At 43.0% G+C, this 19,229-nt stretch overlaps 1 protein-coding gene across 4 annotated transcripts in view; it reads left to right on the forward strand.

Moving 5' to 3' along the window:
* tmem117 (transmembrane protein 117) overlaps positions 1–18,277 on the forward strand; it is a 47,516-nt gene extending 29,239 nt beyond the window's left edge. For all 4 annotated transcript variants that reach the window (XM_076267883.1, XM_076267862.1, XM_076267876.1 and 1 more), the window contains exons 4-8: positions 3,583–3,682; positions 6,466–6,563; positions 9,964–10,123; positions 13,241–13,370; positions 14,279–18,277. In XM_076267883.1, the coding sequence (XP_076123998.1) occupies positions 3,583–3,682; positions 6,466–6,563; positions 9,964–10,123; positions 13,241–13,370; positions 14,279–14,946 (1,156 nt within the window). In that variant the 3' untranslated portion in view covers positions 14,947–18,277. The remainder of the gene's footprint in view (positions 1–3,582; positions 3,683–6,465; positions 6,564–9,963; positions 10,124–13,240; positions 13,371–14,278) is intronic.
* The last annotated feature ends 952 nt before the right edge of the window (positions 18,278–19,229 follow it).

The following is a 19,229-nucleotide window of genomic DNA, read 5'->3' on the forward strand; positions in this document are numbered from 1 at the left end:
CAGCCAGGACTCGAACATGTGCTCTGACAAACACTGCAGAAATGATTAGGAGCTTGAGCATTTGTATTCCCAACCTGCTTACACACTGCCTCGACTTACAAGAGTAAATTACCTTTAAAGTGGATAATCGGCAGAGAAAATGGGGATGTAAAACACATAGGTGCCTTGATTTCCCAAACTCCCAGCAAGGTATTTGTGTCATGCGTGTCGAGGCGCGATAGTATTCGACCTGGTTTTTCCTCGAACAGTACCGATGCATCCTTTCGGAGCGAGCACCAATTTTTCACGAACAAGACTATGATGAATTAGCAAACAGGCAGTAGGGAGCTCACATAGAACTGAGCGCTGGCTTAGGTTTTTTCCCTGCACACACAACAAACGGCATCCCAGAGGTCCGTGACTGATCTGGGAAGTTTGCGCGCGGCGGATAATTGCCTGGCTGTGATGCCGGCTCATTGTGTGTGCTCAGTGATGTATAGTGATAGCAAGTCTCCCTCTACCAGTCTTAATTTGTGATGGGTCACAGAAGTGCGATCCCATTCTGTCGGGAGGAATTGACAAAATGCATCTGCAGTCCGAAACTGTCATCAGCCGTGTGTGTGTGTGTGTGTGTGTGTTTGTGTGTGTGTGAGAGAGAGAGAGAGAGAGAAAGAAAGAAAGAAAAAAAAAAGAAAGAAAACAGAGAGAGACAGAGAGAGAGATAAAGAGAGAGAGATGAGGCACATGGTTGTGCACATGGATTTGTGTATTTCATGTCTTGAACAGGGCGTCCTCTCTGTGTGGCCTCTGTGTGGCATGTTTCAAGAGAGACTGTGACGAAAAGGAGGGCACAGAGCGCATTTGTCCCAGTAGTGCTGCAAATGAGACCGCCCACTCAACACTCATTGAGTGCAACTTAGCTACAGTGTATGTGAGAGGAGAGAGATGCTGCGAATTTAGAAAGGAGCGAAAAACACCAGTTCACACTGTTTTCTTTTGCCCTCTTCTTCTCCTTTCCTAAAAAGCTCATTATGCTGCCTGGTGAGTCGGGTGTGGGGCTGCTGTTAGACTTCCCTTTGAGCTTTACGAGTCAATTCGGCCCCGGTTATTCATGGATCCACCACACTGATGTTCCAGCACACTGAACTCTCTCTCATTAGGTCATCCACCATGTAGGCCATTAAATTTTTAGCCATCATGAATAAGTCAAAGCCCGCTGTCTTTAATCACAAGGAACGAGCGGTCCCCAAATTCCTTCTCCGTTCAAGGGCAGGCAAAAAAAAGTAAACCAAATCCTTCTTCCCTGCACCAACATTTAACCAATTAGATACCCTGAAGGAAGAGTGTTTTCTGTGATGTGTGCCATAACACTGATTTAGCCGCTGCCATGCTTGACAGACTCCACCACAACCCCGCCTGGGGTTATTGATTACCCCAAGGAAACTGCTCCCCGTGGGATCTCCTTGGAAACTGGACATCGTCCAAGCTGCTAAGCATCTAAGTGACTTAATGCAGATCTAAATCCCCATTCTAATCAAGGGGGGTTTATTTGTCGGTAAGGCGAGGTGATAAGTTACCATGCGCCTCACGTTTACATTAATGGCGGCCTGTCGCGGTGGCCTAATAAATGGAGTATTGATGGGGTATGATTTACAGCCCCCCCCCCCCCCCCCAGCTCTCCCTTCCCCTTCCCCTGGTGAAGTTGTTGGACAGGATTTGTCACTGAGCGGTATTTTCCTTGCTGTACGCACACACAGTCGTAAACCAACCTCTCTGATGCTGTCCAGACCTTCTCTCTCTCTCTCTCTCTCTCTCTCTCTCTCTCTCTCTCTCTCTTTTCATGACATAACAAGCCTGGCACCGCCCTCTTTTCTTTCAACTGAAAGTCTTCGTTATGTAAAGTAATGTGCGCTAATGACTCCGAAGACGGGCGGAGCAATTAACGTGAACTTCAGCTGAAGGCTTATTAAAGGCGTCTCAGTTCGCTAATGGGATAATGGGATTAGTGCGCCATAAGCGCTCGAGATCGCGTCGAGTGTTTGTGGCGCGGCCGTCTTGTGTGTTACCCCCGGAGTGCCTCACGGTGAACGTGTTTTAACATACAGAATCCATTTGTCACAAGGCCACTCGATACGTTGTAGGTATGGACTGAAGAAGTATCTGGAAAGATCTCATTTACATTCTAAGAAACACAGATGGAGATGCTGAGTAGATACAGCAATTATCAGTGTGTCTCACTGAGGTTTCTGTCTTTGCCAGAGACCCTGCCTATTCTGCACCCAGACAATGAAAAAGACAGAGAAGGGCCGATTGACCTCTAAGTTGAATTACCCGAAGGCTTTTTTTTATTCCGTTCACTGACATTCGTCTGGGCGACATGAAAGAGAAGAAGCACTCCACCTCAACACGGTCCTCTCTCTCCCTCCCTCCCTCCCTCCTCCATCCTACGTCTGTCAAGTAGACCTTGCTGCAGACACCGAGGCTGGAGTCGCTGTAAAAAAGCAGGGCTGACCCACTTTCTCAACATGACACCACCTCAAGTGGAGAATGCCGCGTGGGCCCAAGACCCTGAGCTGATGCTTCTGCTCAACCTGCGCGAAGGGGAAACAGAGTGATGGGCCTTAACAATGTGCGGCACGCTTCTGGCCCAAAGCACAGATGCCTGATCAAACCCATGATGTTCCTGCAGCATAGCTTTATGGGAAGAAAAAAAAAAACTTTTTTTTTGTCTTTGAAATGGAAACTTTTTTAGGGCTCCTGCTAGTAACCTTTTTTTGTCTTCAAATGACTATATCTCCAGCCACCCAGTGCTTAGCAGCGCTTTCTGGCGCTTGAACAAAGATTTTGCCATGCACCTGGTGCCAGGCTTCAGTGAGATGGGAGACGGGAGGGGTGCTTTGTTCTAATTGGCAGCAAAAGGATTCTTCTCCAGAAATAAATTAGAGAGGCACTTGAATCTTGCCTTCCACCCACATAAACGCCTATAAGAAGGATTTAAAGCTTGTATTGCACATGTAATTTAATCAGTATTTTGTGTGACAATTGTTTATCAGAGCGTTGGACTTGATCTTTTGATATCAAAGAACCTGGGTTATATAAATGTGATGTTTTGTTCCAAAAGCAAATAAGCAAATAAGCAAATAAGCAAAAATTAAGTTATGATATTTCAATGCCATCTTTGTTATAATTATACTACTGTAATTATTCAACACCGAGGCTGAACTAGTGCAAAAAGTGCTGCAGACAGTAACTTTACCATCTCATGATTAAGTATCTTTTTTGGACTGTGTGACCTTTTGCACAAAGCTTGCATAATTCACTATAGATTGCCATGGTCATATTTCTGTTGAATACTACACACAATAGTAATAGTGATAGCATCCGATGTACAATCAGGTGAAGTACATTAGAGTCTAGCTGCAGCTGTGGCTGATTCATTCTCTGTAGGTAAGGCTCTCACCACACTTTGTTTACGGTGGCACATTGAAATTGATTGGTTCTGACAGCTAGCATCATGGCACTTAGCTGCGCCATTCTTTTCCCTGAACTCTTCTCTCTCTCTCTCTCTCTCTCTCTCTCTCTCTCTCTCTCTTATTCCCACAGTCCGCACATGGTGACAGAGTACATGGGCATCAGGAATGAGAGTTTCATGAAGATCGCTGCAGTGGGCACATGGATGGGAGACTTTGTCACAGCCTGGATGGTGAGAATGCCGTCACTTTCACCATCTCAAACAGCTTACACCTGTCAAGAGTCAAATAGGGATTATATGTGAGATTATTAAACATTCCATAACAGTGTTGCAGACATGCTGGCATCCATAATGAAATAAACATGTACTAACATTATTAAGCTCTTAAATAGGCAACTTCCACCACAGTGGGTGAATCTTTACTTATAATTTAACTTTAGCCTGCTGCTCAGCAATATTCATTTATTGCTTAGGCTACCAGAAGACCAACAGTAACTAGAAAATAGCCTGAAGCCGGGTTCACATTGCAGCACAGCACTGCGCTATGAAACCCATTATTGTCAATGGCTTGCACGCGTAAGAATTGGCCTGCCGCTGCGCTGAGCAAAGCGCAGTGCAGGTGCCATTTTGCCGCTAAGCCGCTCTTGCACGTGCCGCGGTCAAAGTTGAACCATTACCAACGTGGCGCGCTGTAATTCAGTTATTTTGCGGTGAGCCCGGCAGCATCAGCATCAAAAAATCTTTGGGACATTAACTTAACCAAGAGCAACCTAGCGGCGAGCGCGCAGTGAGCGCATTGCGGCGTACAATGTGAACCCGACTTGAAGCATTCCAAAAGCTATGTGATGCATCGGCCTTATCAGACACCATTGTGGTTTTCTGGTAGCTGAGAGGTCACAGTAGGTGATGGGGTCAGGTTCAATCCCAAGGCAGATCGATGTGGTCAAAGTGCCTTATCTTATCAATAGCATCCAAGTTGATTCAACAGACACAAACACACACACACACACTCTCTCTCAGCAGATGGGGGAGGGGGTCCACTGGGAGCAAGGAGCCCATGGAGTGACTGCAGTCTTGACACCAGGCGGAGGGGGGTGAACTTGACAAGCGTTCTCTGGATGCCCATTAGTATTCCGGCCCACCCCGCAGTAGAAGGAGAAAAGGGGAGTGGAGGGAGGGGTAGGGAGAGCGCCAGGGAAGGGAAAGTGCTGAATCCAGACATTAGTGGAGATGTTTTTCCCCCCTCCTCCTGCACTTTCCATTAATTCAACAAGGCACTTTCAAGATGACCTCTGGCTCGCTTTTTTTCCCCAGCTGCGTCATCCTCAGACGAGCGGACAGGAAGGGCCTGTTTTGCATCAGCACCCACACACCTCACACCACCCGTCCACTCACAAACACACCCAAACCTTCACACACACACACATATATATATATATATATGCATACACACACACACACTCACAAACACATACAAATACACACACACACACACACACACTCACACACACACACCACACACACACACCACACACACACACGCACACTCATACACACACAAATAAACACCAACTCTTCTCACATTACGTACACACATACAAACACCCACACACTTTGTACCCCACACACACACACACACACACACACACACGGGCCACAGTGACATCCTGTGCCGGCCTGCTCCTGCTTCCGCCCCCAGGGTGGAGTTGATCTATCGGCAGAGTAACCTTGGCTTGGATGTCTCACCAGAAGTGTGGATTTGCATAGACAGGCATTAAAATCAGATACGCATCGGAGGGGAAGGACTTAGCTTAATTACCTCTAATGATTAGCTGGAAAGCCGCATTTTCCCCTAACAACGCCATGGCTGTCAAAGCGTGCCACGACTGCTAAATTGATTTTACTTGTGCTCAAGTGTGTTTTTTTTAACCCTCTGGCTCTTCATACACAACAACAACATCCAAATAGAGAATCATTTTTTACATTCAGTGTAATGGCCATTTTTCATTACAGGAGATTTCTGTCTGTTTCTATCTTTTTGATTGAGCTTTATCTATCCTGACTGAAAATACTAGGGCTGTCACTTGATAAAAAAAAAATCTAATTAATTACATACTCTGTGATTAATTAATCTAAATTAATCGCATATATATGTTTTGCTGTGAAAGTATTTTAAATATTTAAATTCAAATGAATCATTGAATAATCAGCATTAGTGACATAAAGTTCAAAAACTCTTTTATTATTATTTTCACTGTTCAAATAATTGGCATAATAATCTATGATATGACCTAATATGCTGAGGAAATAAATTCAAATGTGCTTCAGGAAGAAGTTTTTTTTTTCACATACAAGGCATTTCAGGCCACAGATATAACCTAGGGGACACAATGAAAATTAATTAACACTCCCTTCAATGTCAACACTTATTTCTTTGCATTAATGTGTGACTATAGAGTTGATGAACTCCGGTGATATGCAAATTCCTTGCTGCAGACATTGCAGAGGACTTTATTTTCAACATTTTATTTTTTATCAACACCATCAGGCCATTTTATAAAAGTAAATGTTCCAATCAATGATCCAGGCAGCACGTTTTCTTCTCTTTAACAGTCTAATTTTTACTGACTAGAACGGCTCGGGGTCAAAGGTCATACGGAATCGATTAATCTGCACAATTTTTAATCAGTCATTTTTTCTCAAATTAATGAATCGAAATTAATCAGTTATTTTGACAACCCTAGAAAATACATAACCTTTCAATTTGACATCTGTTCTGTCAAAGCGTAATAAGAAAGAAGTGGGCCATGTCATTTGAGTAGCAGGATCTATTTCAGTTTTTCTGATTTTAGCAATGAAATGAAAACGAATATTACTGCTATAAATAAATAACTTCCTTCCTCCCTGTAACATTTCTCATCACTTTTAGGTATAATAAAAAGACTTGCATTTGGTGTGACATATACAGACGTATATGACCCTGTGTTTATATAACACCCTCTTTCACTATGCAGGTGACGGATATGATGCTTCAAGATGAGCTGTACCCAGACTGGGGCAAAGCCGCCAGAAGATTCTGGAAGAAAGGGAACAACAGAATAGTCCTCTTCTGGTATGTCAGGAACACATCATAGCATGTACACTTGGTGTTGTTTAAAATCTCAAGTGTATGTCTACTGGGACCCTTGCAGTGATATTTTTTCAGTGTGCGTATGTTCATAAGACAATAGAGATACTCTCTCTCCTCTGTGAAATGAGCCGGAGCATAACATAAATATTTCCCCATATAGAACTGCTCTAGTGAGCTTTGATGAATACTGTATGTAGGTGGGTACATCACAAGCTTGTATTGTCTACCCACACCGTGTGTGTGTGTGTTTGTGTGTGTGTTTGTGTGTTTGTGTGTGTGTGTGTGTGTGTGTGTGTGTGTGTGTGTGTGTGTGTGTGTGTGTGTGTGCGTGTGTGCGTGTGTGTGCGTGTGTGCGTGTTTCTTTGTGCTCTCTGTTTGCTGTGAGTCTGTACATCTGTGTGGGTGCACTGATATCTGTATGTTTACAGGCAGACCTGTATTCGCGGCTCGCCTGGGAGCCGTGGCGTGAGGCCGTGCTCCTGGGCGGTGGGGGTTGCGGCGAGTCAATAGCGCTGTTAATCTCCCTCCACTCAGCGTCTGCACCTTTAATTAGCAGAACAGGGAGAGCAAAATCAATCAACATCGCAAGGTCGCTATGCCAACTCGACCCCGCCGCTCCCCTTACAACGCGGGGTCTTTAACCCCGCGACAGCGAAACACATCCGTGAAGTTGTCATTAAAACGCGCCGGCAATCCCACTGAGAACCAATATGCTGTTGTGTATTGTGGGTTATGGTAAACTGAACCCACATTTGATGAGATCTCTGTATTGACAATCACTCAAACCACCAAATTAGATTAACACAAAAACCTTATTCAATTGTTAATCCCAATAACATTATTTACGCCTTCATGATTAGATTTAAAGGGAAGGCAATAATGGAATAGTAATATGTTACCACAGGATCCAGCGAATAATTAGAAGAACATTATGAACATAATACATAATAAAGCAGTAAGTCTAAGCAAAGGCAACACAAGTAAGAGGTCAATGCATAGGTTTCCATGGGCTGAACCTGCTCTTCTGATGTTAACATTTAGTTAAGAGGTAATCTTGTGCACAGTGGAGATTCCAGATCCCTGGGCAAAACAGAGGCCTAATTGCCAATTAGTTCTGTCTTATCTCGAATGCTGAAGCTCGGTGTTGGGGAAGACCAGTGCTGATGAAAGCCACCCTGCGTTGCCTCAGCCGCATCTGACCACTCTATTCACACTTTGTGGGCTTCATTTTAGAAGCTCCAGGAGTGAGTCTTAAATTATGCAACCTGGAGTGAGTGGTGCTGGGCCTTCAATTGATTTGGTATTTCATATGTTTCTCATTAAATCAGGATCCTTCCTTCTCTATTAGAAATGTGAAAGGCCGAAAAATGTAATGTGAATGAAATTTGCTATTTTTCATTTGAAAGATCTGACATAATTGACATGCTTATACTGTAGCAAGGTGCACTTGAGGGAATGAGTGACTAGATATGACTAGATAGTGAGCAGCCGTGGCCTACTGGTTAGCGCCTCGGACTTGTAACCGAAGGGTTGCCGGTTCAAACCCTGACCAGTAGGCACGGCTGAAGTGCCCTTGAGCAAGGCACCTAACCCCTCACTGCTCCCCGAGCGCCGCTGTTGTTACAGGCAGCTCACTGTGCCGGAATTAGTGTGTTTTTCACCTCACTGTGTGTTCACTGTGTGCTGAGTGTGTTTCACTAATTCACGGATTGGGATAACTGCATATACTTATCTAATTGTTTACAACACACACACACACACACACACACACTATGTCCATTACATGTGTTATTCATGTTTCAGAATATCTGTGCTCTATTTGGCTTCAATAAGGAAATCACTTATTTCTACGGAGTGTCACCCAGTCTCTAATATTTACAGATGTAGGTCATCAAGATGTAAGCCAAGGCATCACATTTATTCAATGAACTTTTAACTTTTTGAATATATGACCCCTCTGCATCATTACTTTCTGAAGCAGACCTGAGATCATCATGAATGTTTTTATTCCACTCACACTGCACCTATTTTTCATGCAAAATCCCAAATCAGGAGCTTTTCAGAGCACCCCATTGCTGGAGTGCTCTGACACTTTTAATCACTTCTGACATATGCAGCCGTTTTGTAAAACAGGAGTAATCACATCGCATGCCTTTAATCCACACTCACTTCATTATTAAAAGAGGGAGCAATTTGCACCCAAATAATGATTTGTCTGTAGAGGGAGGGCAGGTTGTGGAAGGCCGGGTGACGGGTCCTTCCTCTGGCCCATGTTGGCCTCTGCTAGCTCTTTACGCAGCAGCAGTTCGGTAACAGTGTGTTGCAGGCTCTCCATAATCCGCTAAGCCTACCGTGACACCTGACATGTCTTGATATTTTAGAGCATGTGTGAAATCCATGTAATCCATGAAGCTGTTCTCACACCCGGACTTTTTATGTGGTCAGAGTGTGCTGTGTAGGTGTTGCAGCAGAGATGTGTGAGGGGAGTGTGTTTGTGTGTGTGTATATGCGTGTGTGCGTGTGTGTGTGTGTGTGTGTGTGTGTGTGTGTGGGTTGAAAGTAATTGTGGTGAATAATTACTTAATATTGATCTTAGACAGGAATCAGGTTTATTCTGTTACAAGCTGAGAGAGAGTACAAAAAAAAGGTCTATGGTCTATGTAGGCCTAGCCCAGACCTGAAAGGCCTAGGTTGGCCTGTAGCCAACTTATCCTCTCTTCCGCTACATCCTTAGTCCAAGTCTAGAAATCTAAAATCTAAATCTCATTTCAGTTTAGTTACTTTTAAATGTTTTAAACAAAGAACAAAATGGCGCCAAGAACAATCCCACTTGGTTGGCTCTCCAGTTGGCATCAGACACACCTACTCACACCCACTTCACACCTATATGAATAGCATGAGGAGAGATATCTTATATATCAGAAATATCACTTATAGAATGTTCCAAACATTCTCACAATCACATCATTAAAATCCTTGTAATGAGACTATCAGAATGATACCAGACATGAATACATTTACATTTCATGATACATGGATACATTATATCAAGGTAGCATCCTTTGTCTTGTGTAAGTGATAGGCCTTAAACCAGCACATTAGCATTCCATTGGGGGAGGGGATGGGGTCTTTGTTTAAAACCATGAAGGGTTACATGGCTAACTAAAAGTAGTCTTGAAGTTAAATTATTATCCATTTTAACCATAAATGTATTGCTATCAGGGTATAGGCCTGTTTATCTGCTTATGATCCTGTGAGTATTTACAGTACTTTCCCATTATAGTTTTGTTTCTAGATTAACTTCAAGATGCCCTCGTGTGTGTGCGTGTGTGTGCGTGCGTGTGTGTGCGCGTCCATGATTGTGTGGGTGGCATCCCTGCAGGACAGTGCTGATTTCCCTGACGTCGGTGGTGGTGCTGGTCATCAGCACGGACTGGATCAGCTGGGACAACCTAAACCGCGGCTTCCTGCCCAGCGATGAGGTCTCGCGCGCCTTCCTTGCCTCCTTCATCCTGGTCTTTGACCTGCTCATTGTCATGCAGGTGAGTGCCCCATCTCTTTCTCTCTCTATCTATCCCTCTCTCTCTCTCTCTCTCTCCCCGGTGGCCAATTAAAATGTGCCCCTCTTCCGTTGCCTCTCCCTGCTTCCGTCCCTTTTGTCTGCCTCCTTTTCCATTAGCTGGCTCCTGCTCTCTCTCTCTCTCTCTCTCTCTCTCTCTCTCTCTCTCTCTCTCTCTCTCTCTCTCTCTTCCACCCTACAGTCACAGAGGCACTTCAGAGAGAACTCAGCGTAGGCAGATTATTTTTGCTCATGTTCTCTCCAGTACTCTTTTCCAGCAGGGCAACTGGACATAGCAGGTCAGCTGGACATAGGATTCAGATATTTTATTTACCGTCTGAGTTGTATGTATTTTGTGGGTTTTGCCACAAACTCTGAGGTTATTTGTATAGCCATAACCATACATAGCCATAGAGATACCCAATATGTACTCTCCGTCAGGCACATAGAAATAATTCACACTAATTTGTTAGCCTTTATTTTTCTTTGTTAGCATATTATAGATATACTCTGCATTCTAATTGTGCATCGCGGCTTGATGGCACAGTTGCCCAATGCCCAATTGTGAAGTAATTTAAAAAAATGACACAGATCATGTTTGATTGAAGTGGTTTGGTTGTTAAAGTTAGCTGCTATGATGGCAGGCTAAATTCGTAGCCTGTGGAAGCCCCCTTCTGTTAATTACCATTGAACCACTTAAAGAGCACCTTTGAGCCCTCTTGGATTTAATTCAAGTAATAAATCAATATCCGAAGCTCATCACCGCAGCACACCGTGATTGATGCAAGCATGTGCTCGTACACGGTTCGCAATTTAGCCTGTCTCACACAGTTTTAATTGTTTCTGTTCCGCCATCATTTTATATCCCTCAGAGCTGGACTGAGATGAAGAGTTATTGAATTCGGTGCCTTCACCCTATTTCCCTGCTCCCTCCTTGAGAATTTACAGAAGGACTGCACATCATGGCATCCTCATTTGCATGGTGTCAGTCTCCCAATCGTCTGCCATGCAATCTGTAAACAGCACACCCCAACTCCGGCTATGATGGCCATCTCCTGTAAAGGTGTTTACGTGTGTTATTTACGACTTCTATTACTCGCGACTTTTACGACATGAACACCCACACCACCACCCACCCACCCACCCACCCCCGCCGGGCACACACTTCATTGCAGTCAGGAGGAGGGTGGGGGCCCTCAACAGGCTTTGGATCCAAAATGGCTCCACTCACCTTCATCTGTGCCTGCCTCAGTGTGACGGTTAATTTCTCCTGTCTTTGTCGGAGGCGCTGATATTTTATTCAGAGCCCAATTAAGCTGCCTGCGACTCAGCCAGCTGTGGATGCCCCACCAGCTGTTGTGTTGCCAGAGGCTTTACCAGAGCTGCTCATGTGATGCCTCTCAGAGTGCCTCTCTGCACCGCCACTGTTTACATTGTCCCGTATTGTATTTATTTATTTATTTATTTTGCACAGCACCACTTTCACAGGCTCAGTGTGTGGTTGAGAGACTGTTCAAGACTAGCTACCATGGATGTTGTTGCTGTCATCTGGCGGGCTTGCTTCATCTGGTTGCTCCTAATTTTGGCTGGAGGAAATGGTGCTGAGTAAATGTCGTGCCTAATAAGCTGGACGAGGCTGGTCTTTTTTCCATTATCGGTGTCCAACTGGAGCCATCTCCACTCAGCTTACCATGACTGCTCACACTTTGGCTTTGACATTTCTACCTGGCTAATGAATAGGCCATGCAATCAACTGCATAAAGCAGGAACATTTTGCTGTTTTTTTATAGCTGTGTCTGTCCTGAGAATGTGCAAGAAGTTCAGGAAGTATAAATGCCAGCTTTGATTTTTCTTCATGTCATAAGCAGAACCTAACTCTGTCTAGATGCCTTATCCTTGTGATGCATTATTAACATTGCAGCAAGTTCTCCTCCAAAACCCTAAGAAATTCTCTGAAGACTGGTTGGTGGAGGCGGGTGGGGTTGCGGGGGAGGGTGGGGTGTGGGGCGGTTTGCTGATTCTGTGACTACTGAAGCTTTTTGGGCTGATGTCTTGTGACATGAGGAAGGCCCAGTTCACAGAGCCTCAGGACCCATGTGCTGTGCGCATCCCAGCCTTTGATCTGCCGAATGTCAAACACAATGGCACAGTGAGGTCCATCAGTTACTGTTTACCCTCAGGGACAAGTGCACCGAATGCAGCCCAGTTGGAATTACCATTTGTGCTTTTGGTACTCTGAGCAAAGTTGTTTGTTACAGAAGCGAAGTAAACTGATTTATACAGTAGCTCAATGCAGCAACGGTAACTTAAATACCTGTAGTAAAACAAGATAGTGTTTGTTATTGGGATTTGATTGAGTTTATACTCATAGAACACCCATATGATCCATGTACATAAGCCTGAAATGTGTTCTAGTTGCTTAAATTGAGTTTTTGATTTCTTGTTAAGCAGATCTTACCAAGCTAATGGCAGACAAGTAATGGGCATCTAGACCTATTGTTCATATAATATAGTTCCGGTAATTCTGTTTATTTGAAACAAGCTGCTATGGACTCTGACTCTGAGGAAGACGCAGTACGTCGAAACGTCAGTCGATTGTGCACCACAATAAAAAAGTTAAAAAGTTCTCTGAGTGCTCCGGTCATCCCTGGGTTTAGTCTCTTTGAAGTGGCCCAGCCAGTCTCTCTGACCCTTTGGCCCTGGACTGTGAGCACCGAAAAGGCTTGAGCGCAAGTGACACCCGTCTTACAAGCTGCTATGGAGTTAGATAGATAGATAGATACTTTATTGATCCCCAAGGGGAAATTCAAGGTCTCAATAGCATACAGACATCACACACAACATGCACTTACAGCAGAAAAAGTAATATAAGTATATAATAAAAAAAAAAACACCACTGAACAATAAAGACAGTAGAAGATAAATATACTTAATAAAACTAAATCAAATATCCATATAAGGATGATTAAGCATGAGGCACTTGCAGTGACCGGGCAGGGACTGAGCCTGTGATTCTGTATGCATGGTAAGGTGCTCTATGAGAGTGAGTAAATAAGTTCGTAACGCTGCTGCAAATGACTGACTTTGCCTTGGTTTGCAGGACTGGGAGTTTCCACACTTTATGGGTGACCTGGACATGAATCTTCCAGGAATGCCCACCACTCATGTCAAAGTAAAGCTTCCTGTTTGCAAGAAGTTCTTTAAGGACGAGTATCACATCCACATAACAGGTACAACTGGATGAACCCTGGTCTGACCCTCTCATTTACATGATGAAGACTTTTATGTGAAGACATTTTATGATACAACACCACATATTCAAGATAATAAAACCTCACGATAAATTTAATGACACTGCATGCATTGCATGGCTATTGAATGAATGCACAGGCATAAGGAGAGTTCTTTTTTCTGTGGATTCGGGTTTGAATAAGCATTGTCTCCTTGATGATTATATATTTGTAATCACACTGACATGTCTATTTCCTACTTAAGGCGTTAATCCTTTAGAGGAGTATGCTCCCATTACAACCATCTTCGTTGTCCTTGTTTTAGTCCTCTTGCATGCTTTGAGTCCCCGTAGGAATCTCGATGTTCCCCAAGTAAAGCGTTAAATAGCTCACCCATTCAGCGATTTGCACTGGGCTGTTAACCCCTATGCTCTGTGCAGTCACTGAGCATTATGGGAATAGGAGTACGTGAGTGCTTTGAATATGAAGTTCATTAAAAGATACTGAGGGACCTCATTTTCCATTTCTGCATGGAGCCTCCTGGTTTATTACTGGATAAATTGATTGCAGTTTTAGAGCTTTATGTGCCGGTTGTTATCCGGCTGCTCGGTGTGAGTAATGCCTGCTCACGTCCTGCTCTGCCGTTGTCAAAGTGACTGATTATAGCCACAGAAACCCAGTGTATCATGGGAATTCTGTGTCGACGAAAGTCTTTTTAATGACTATCCTTTGTATGTCAGTCATGGACACCGACATGGAGACATTGTTTTTATGAAATAAATACTGCAGTTGGTTTGTTTGTTTATTATGTGTTTTTTAGATCATACCATATTAGTCTTTCAAAAAGAACCAAAGCCTTTCTTAAGATTTAATAGCTCTTTTGGTTCATCTCTTCTTTTCTCTGTCAGGCAAATGGTTTAATTATGGGATCATCTTCCTGGTTCTGATTCTCGATCTCAACATGTGGAAGAACCAGATCTTCTACAAGCCCTACGAGTACGGTCAGTACGTGGGCCCGGGGGAGAAGATCTTCACCGTGGAGGAGCCGGAGACCCTGGTCAACTTCAACCGCAGCACGCTGACCTACGAGTGGCGCGCCAGCAACGTGGACCCGCGCACCAACATCACCTACGTCCACAGCGACATGTTCCTGCACAGCCGCTACGTGGGCGCCAGCCTGGACATCAAGTGCCTGGCCTTCGTGCCCAGCCTGGCCGCCTTCGTCCTGTTCGGGTTCTTCATCTGGCTGCTCGGCCGCTTCCAGGACAGCGAGACCTTCCCGGAGAGCCAGGACAAGGCGTACGAGCGCATCAAGCGCAAGTCGCCGTCCGACCTGGGCGTCACGCCCGAGGACGTGCACGTGTCCATGAGCGAGTCTCTTAAGCGCAGCGGCACACCCATGCTGTTGTCGGTGGACACACGCCACCACTTTGGCTCGTCCAACAACTCCATCTCGCCGTGCTCCAACGACACGCAGGAGACCCAGCCCAGCATTGCGGCGGACTGCACTGTCCCCGCCCCCACCATCGAGGAGGAATCGGCCACCTCGGACGTCAGCAAATCGCCGTCGCCTTGACCTTACCACGGACCCGTCGGCAGTGGCAGCATGGATGCCAACAAGCCAGAGTGGCATCCACTGGCAGAGTCACACACCTGTCTGTGGCTCTTTTGCTAGAATCTTTTTTCTCTGCCTTGGCACAGCCTGTTAGCCTGGGCAGTCACTGGAGAGCTTATCCTTGGCTACGTCCACATAAGGAACAGAGACCTGAGCTGAGTCTCGGGGGACGTTGATGCACATCTTTACTCCCACTGATGGTGTCTTTAAACACCCACAAACCCTGGCTGATTTATTTTTGTTTTCTATACCTTGGGAAAAAAAACTCTTTGTTTTCTATACCTTGGGGGAAAAAATCATTGTACATGGCGCCAAGTATGTGAAGAAAAGAAAACTTCTTCGCCTGAAGAAGTGGTGCTTTACATTTACATTTTGTAAGTAGGTATATCTTTTTTTACCATAATATTTTGGTGCCTACAAGGAAAAATAATATTTATACTTAAAGTGCATGGCAAAAATGGTCATGGCTATTTTATTGTACGTGTGATCTATTTCCGCGAAAAAGGTGTGCCTTGAGTTGTAACATTCCAACTGATGGGCAGCGTTGTCCAGTGTTGGAAGAAGATGTCTCACAATATGTCTTATGGTCTGTCATGTTATTGGTCAGTCTTCACCATATCACTTCCTGGGGATTCGTTTGATATATGCTTCTCACCTGCATGGATTGCTAGTGGCAAATGCCTGTGATTGCATTTGGGGACACTGAGGATTAATTTGTATGTTACAACATTTGTAATTTATTCTGAGAACCCTGCGGTGTTAATATGTACTGTTACATACAATTACATACAAGGTTGGGGAATAAACCAATCTGTATTATATTATGGAGAACACTTTAGATCTTAATCATATTTAATTCTCCTGTTCTTTGAAAAGCGGCATATTACATGAAGCATGTAAGGTTTGCTTTGTACAGATATTATGCACAAGCTTTCTCAATGATGAATCTAATGAAGGCGCTATAATCAGCTACCTACAAGTGATGCATTACAGACACCTAGAAGGCGTAACATACTTTTTAGTACCAAGGGACACCCATCATTGGACTTTATTATTTATAATTACATGAAGATCATTCTTGGAGTTTAGTAGTCCAGTGTTGGTTAATGAGAGAGATGTTTACTATATCCAATGCTCATCCTGCAAGCTCATTGGCTTTCTTCGTTATCAGCCCAGTAAGTGGACCCATCCAAAGATGTATGTATGAACCTCTTCCACTATATAGTCCATATTGGTGCATTAGAGGTGTACGTATTTCCCCTCACAATGAAAACACTATAAAGGTTCTTTTAAATAGTCTCACTTATCAGTTTATTGCATATTTATGGAAGTTTCCCCCTTTCAAGTATTTTTCCTTACCAAGTGTATCAAAGGATTAAAGCATCCCAGGCACACTACTAGGCTGACATTTTCAGATGTTCTTAAACATTATTTGCAGTTTGTGGCAGCCGACCTTAGCAACATTACTTCATTCATGTGTTTTTTTAATGCAGGCATAATTTATTAAAATGAAGCTGTGAGTGAGTGTGTGTCTGTGTCCTGAGTCCAATAAACTTACCGTAATTTCCCGCCTATTAACTAAGGTTTATACATTCATGTTTTTTTTTTTAAAAATCTTTAGCTATGATGTTAATTCACAGGGGTGGGCTGTACATGGGAATTCATTTATTTTCTTCACTCTTCTCTTTGATTAAATCTGATTCATTGGGCACTGCGGTTAATATGCAAGTATTAATTTGCATTTCATTAATCATATGGTTTATTCACGATGCAGGTAATAGACAGAACATTACTGTATAAAAAGGTCAACTCTTCAAGTATCATCTAAAATGAGTGGCTTAGACATATTCCTGGAAAAGTTATGAGAGTAATAATGTATAAGTATACAAAAAACAAACTGAAAGACATAATAGTCTTGCTCACTAAAGATGAACAGAAACCATTCATCAGATTAATTGTTGCTAGGTATGTGGAGGAGGGGGCTGTGGCTGTTTTTTGTGTGAATGATGTCTGACCTTTTTTAGATTTATACAATATGTCTTTCTATGTCTTTGGAAAGCAGATAGTTGTATTGAAGAGAGTTTTGGGCTCCAAAACGCTAACAAGCAAATACATTGTGATGTGTTTCCACCTTTTTATCAACCATTGTGCTCATTTACTCTCTGTACTGTTGAATTGCTTGCTACAGATTTCTTCTGTGTCCAGAGATAGGTTAGTGTTTTTTACCAATGTCCACACATTTGTTTGGAACAGATTCTCTGAGTTGTAGTGTCGCTTTCCTGAGGCTGATTGTTATTTGTGATTGTGGTTGAGTTAGCATTTGGATTCCTAAAAGTAGTTGGGAAAAAAATCTTCTCTGTGTATGTTTCATGCTTTTAACTGTTCACATGTGTTGTGAAATGTGTGGCTCTATGTTTTACAAAGAGGGTTTTTGCCTGCTGAAATTCTGTACTGTGTACATTGACATTGTTGGGGTTTTCTCTATACCTAGAGAAAATGCTGCATGCCAGGTTTCAGTTGGATTTCTGCCCCATCTTTTGAGGTTTTCTCATTCGTAAGAGGATCCTACACTTCATCTCCTTACTTATAACTTAATAGATTGTGCACCAGTATGAATTAAGACAAATCATTGCCTTTACAGACAAACACTTCAGCAGCTTCATGGTCCAGGATACTGAAGTGTGTCTCATGCTAAGCTTTTATTTACTTGTTATAAAAGTAGTTGGAAATCTATTTTGAAAACAGGTTTATTTATTTATTGTGATTCATATAATGAATATTGTTGCATATCCTGATATTCAAGTATATTTCCTGGCTTTTTTTTTAAAATCAGTTACTGATTAGAAAGTTGATTTGTATATTAGTGAGTCCATACTAGTTGATGCAATTGCCAAATTATGACCTGTGCATGAGATTCAGTTGCACTTGTGGGAGGTATTGTTCTTACCTGTTTTCATTTGAAAAGGTTAATTTTCACTTCAAAGCCATTGTCACTATGCATAATATTACATAAAACACAGTATTTGATTGTTTTACAGAGTATTTATATATCTATATTTGTGTGTGTATGTGTGTAACAGTGCTGCAATTCAAAATGAATGTGATAGCTCTTTCAGCTGTATCCATGTTGATGTTGTACATAGTGCAGGAATGCCTGTGGTCACTGATCCTTAGCATTGTTTTACTGTTTTCTAAGGAGAGGTGACACTTTCTAAACACACTTGTGTAACAGTTGTCAGTGACATACATGTCAAATACTGCTACCAATAAATGACATTTTGCTACATGCCAATACTGTATGTATTTGAATCACATGTCTGATTTCCAAGAATGTATGTGTGGGGTGATGGCAAGCATCACAACTTTGGTTTACATTTCAAACGCAATCCTCAGAGATCTTGTTGCCAAGCAACTCCTTTGGGACCTACTATATCCAGCTGCCGACCCAATTAGGTTACTCGAGAAGAGAATAAACTTTGAATGTTAAACAAAGTTATGGAAAATATATGTGGAATTGAGAAGAATATACTGTATACAAGTCCCCACGTTCGTATCCTGTATAAAATACTTTATATTTATAGTTGTTGTTACAGTATATAGAAGTGTAATTGCAAATGTGTACATGCATACGCATATCCTAAATGTTCTCTAAGCGATGCTGGGTAACGTCACTTCTGACATTCAAACAAAACAGAGAGCTACAGTAGAGCTCTCGCTACTTCCTTCCCCTCCCTCCCGTGCTGATCCCATTCAATTGAAACTTCTAAACGCGCATCTCGTCTGTGATTTGCTGGAACAGTTTGTTATGTTTTTATGGGCTAGGTTTGCCCAGGTTGTTTTTGTTGCCGTTTTTGGAGCTGTCCACAGAGATCGCGTTTTTTTACAGTGTATTCAGGACACCAACAGCTAGCGGATGGTTAGGTGATGTTTGCAGTAAGTGACATAAAATGTTTTAGTCTAAAAATAGCATCGCTTAGAGCACCTTTAAGCATATCTTATTCCACTATATGTACATGCATATTCCTCTGGTAGGCATCAATCACTATCAATAAACACTTCACTGAGCACTGTTCCACCAGCCTTTTTATGTGGAGAATAAATAAAATATACTGTCGAAGATGTCCGATAATGCCTGGACTAAAGTGTATTTGTTATGGAAGGGTAGGATGAGACCTTGATGTTGTTTTCTGAGGTGCTGAGGCAGTGGTTAGGGCAAATTCTGGGGGTGGACAGAGTAAGAACAC

Source organism: Alosa pseudoharengus, unplaced genomic scaffold (genome assembly GCF_046254945.1).
Source record: "Alosa pseudoharengus isolate Yale_2024_CS ecotype anadromous, Long Island Sound unplaced genomic scaffold, YU_APseudo_1.1 YU_APseudo_1.1_scf_10, whole genome shotgun sequence".
Classification (NCBI taxonomy): domain Eukaryota; kingdom Metazoa; phylum Chordata; class Actinopteri; order Clupeiformes; family Clupeidae; genus Alosa; species Alosa pseudoharengus.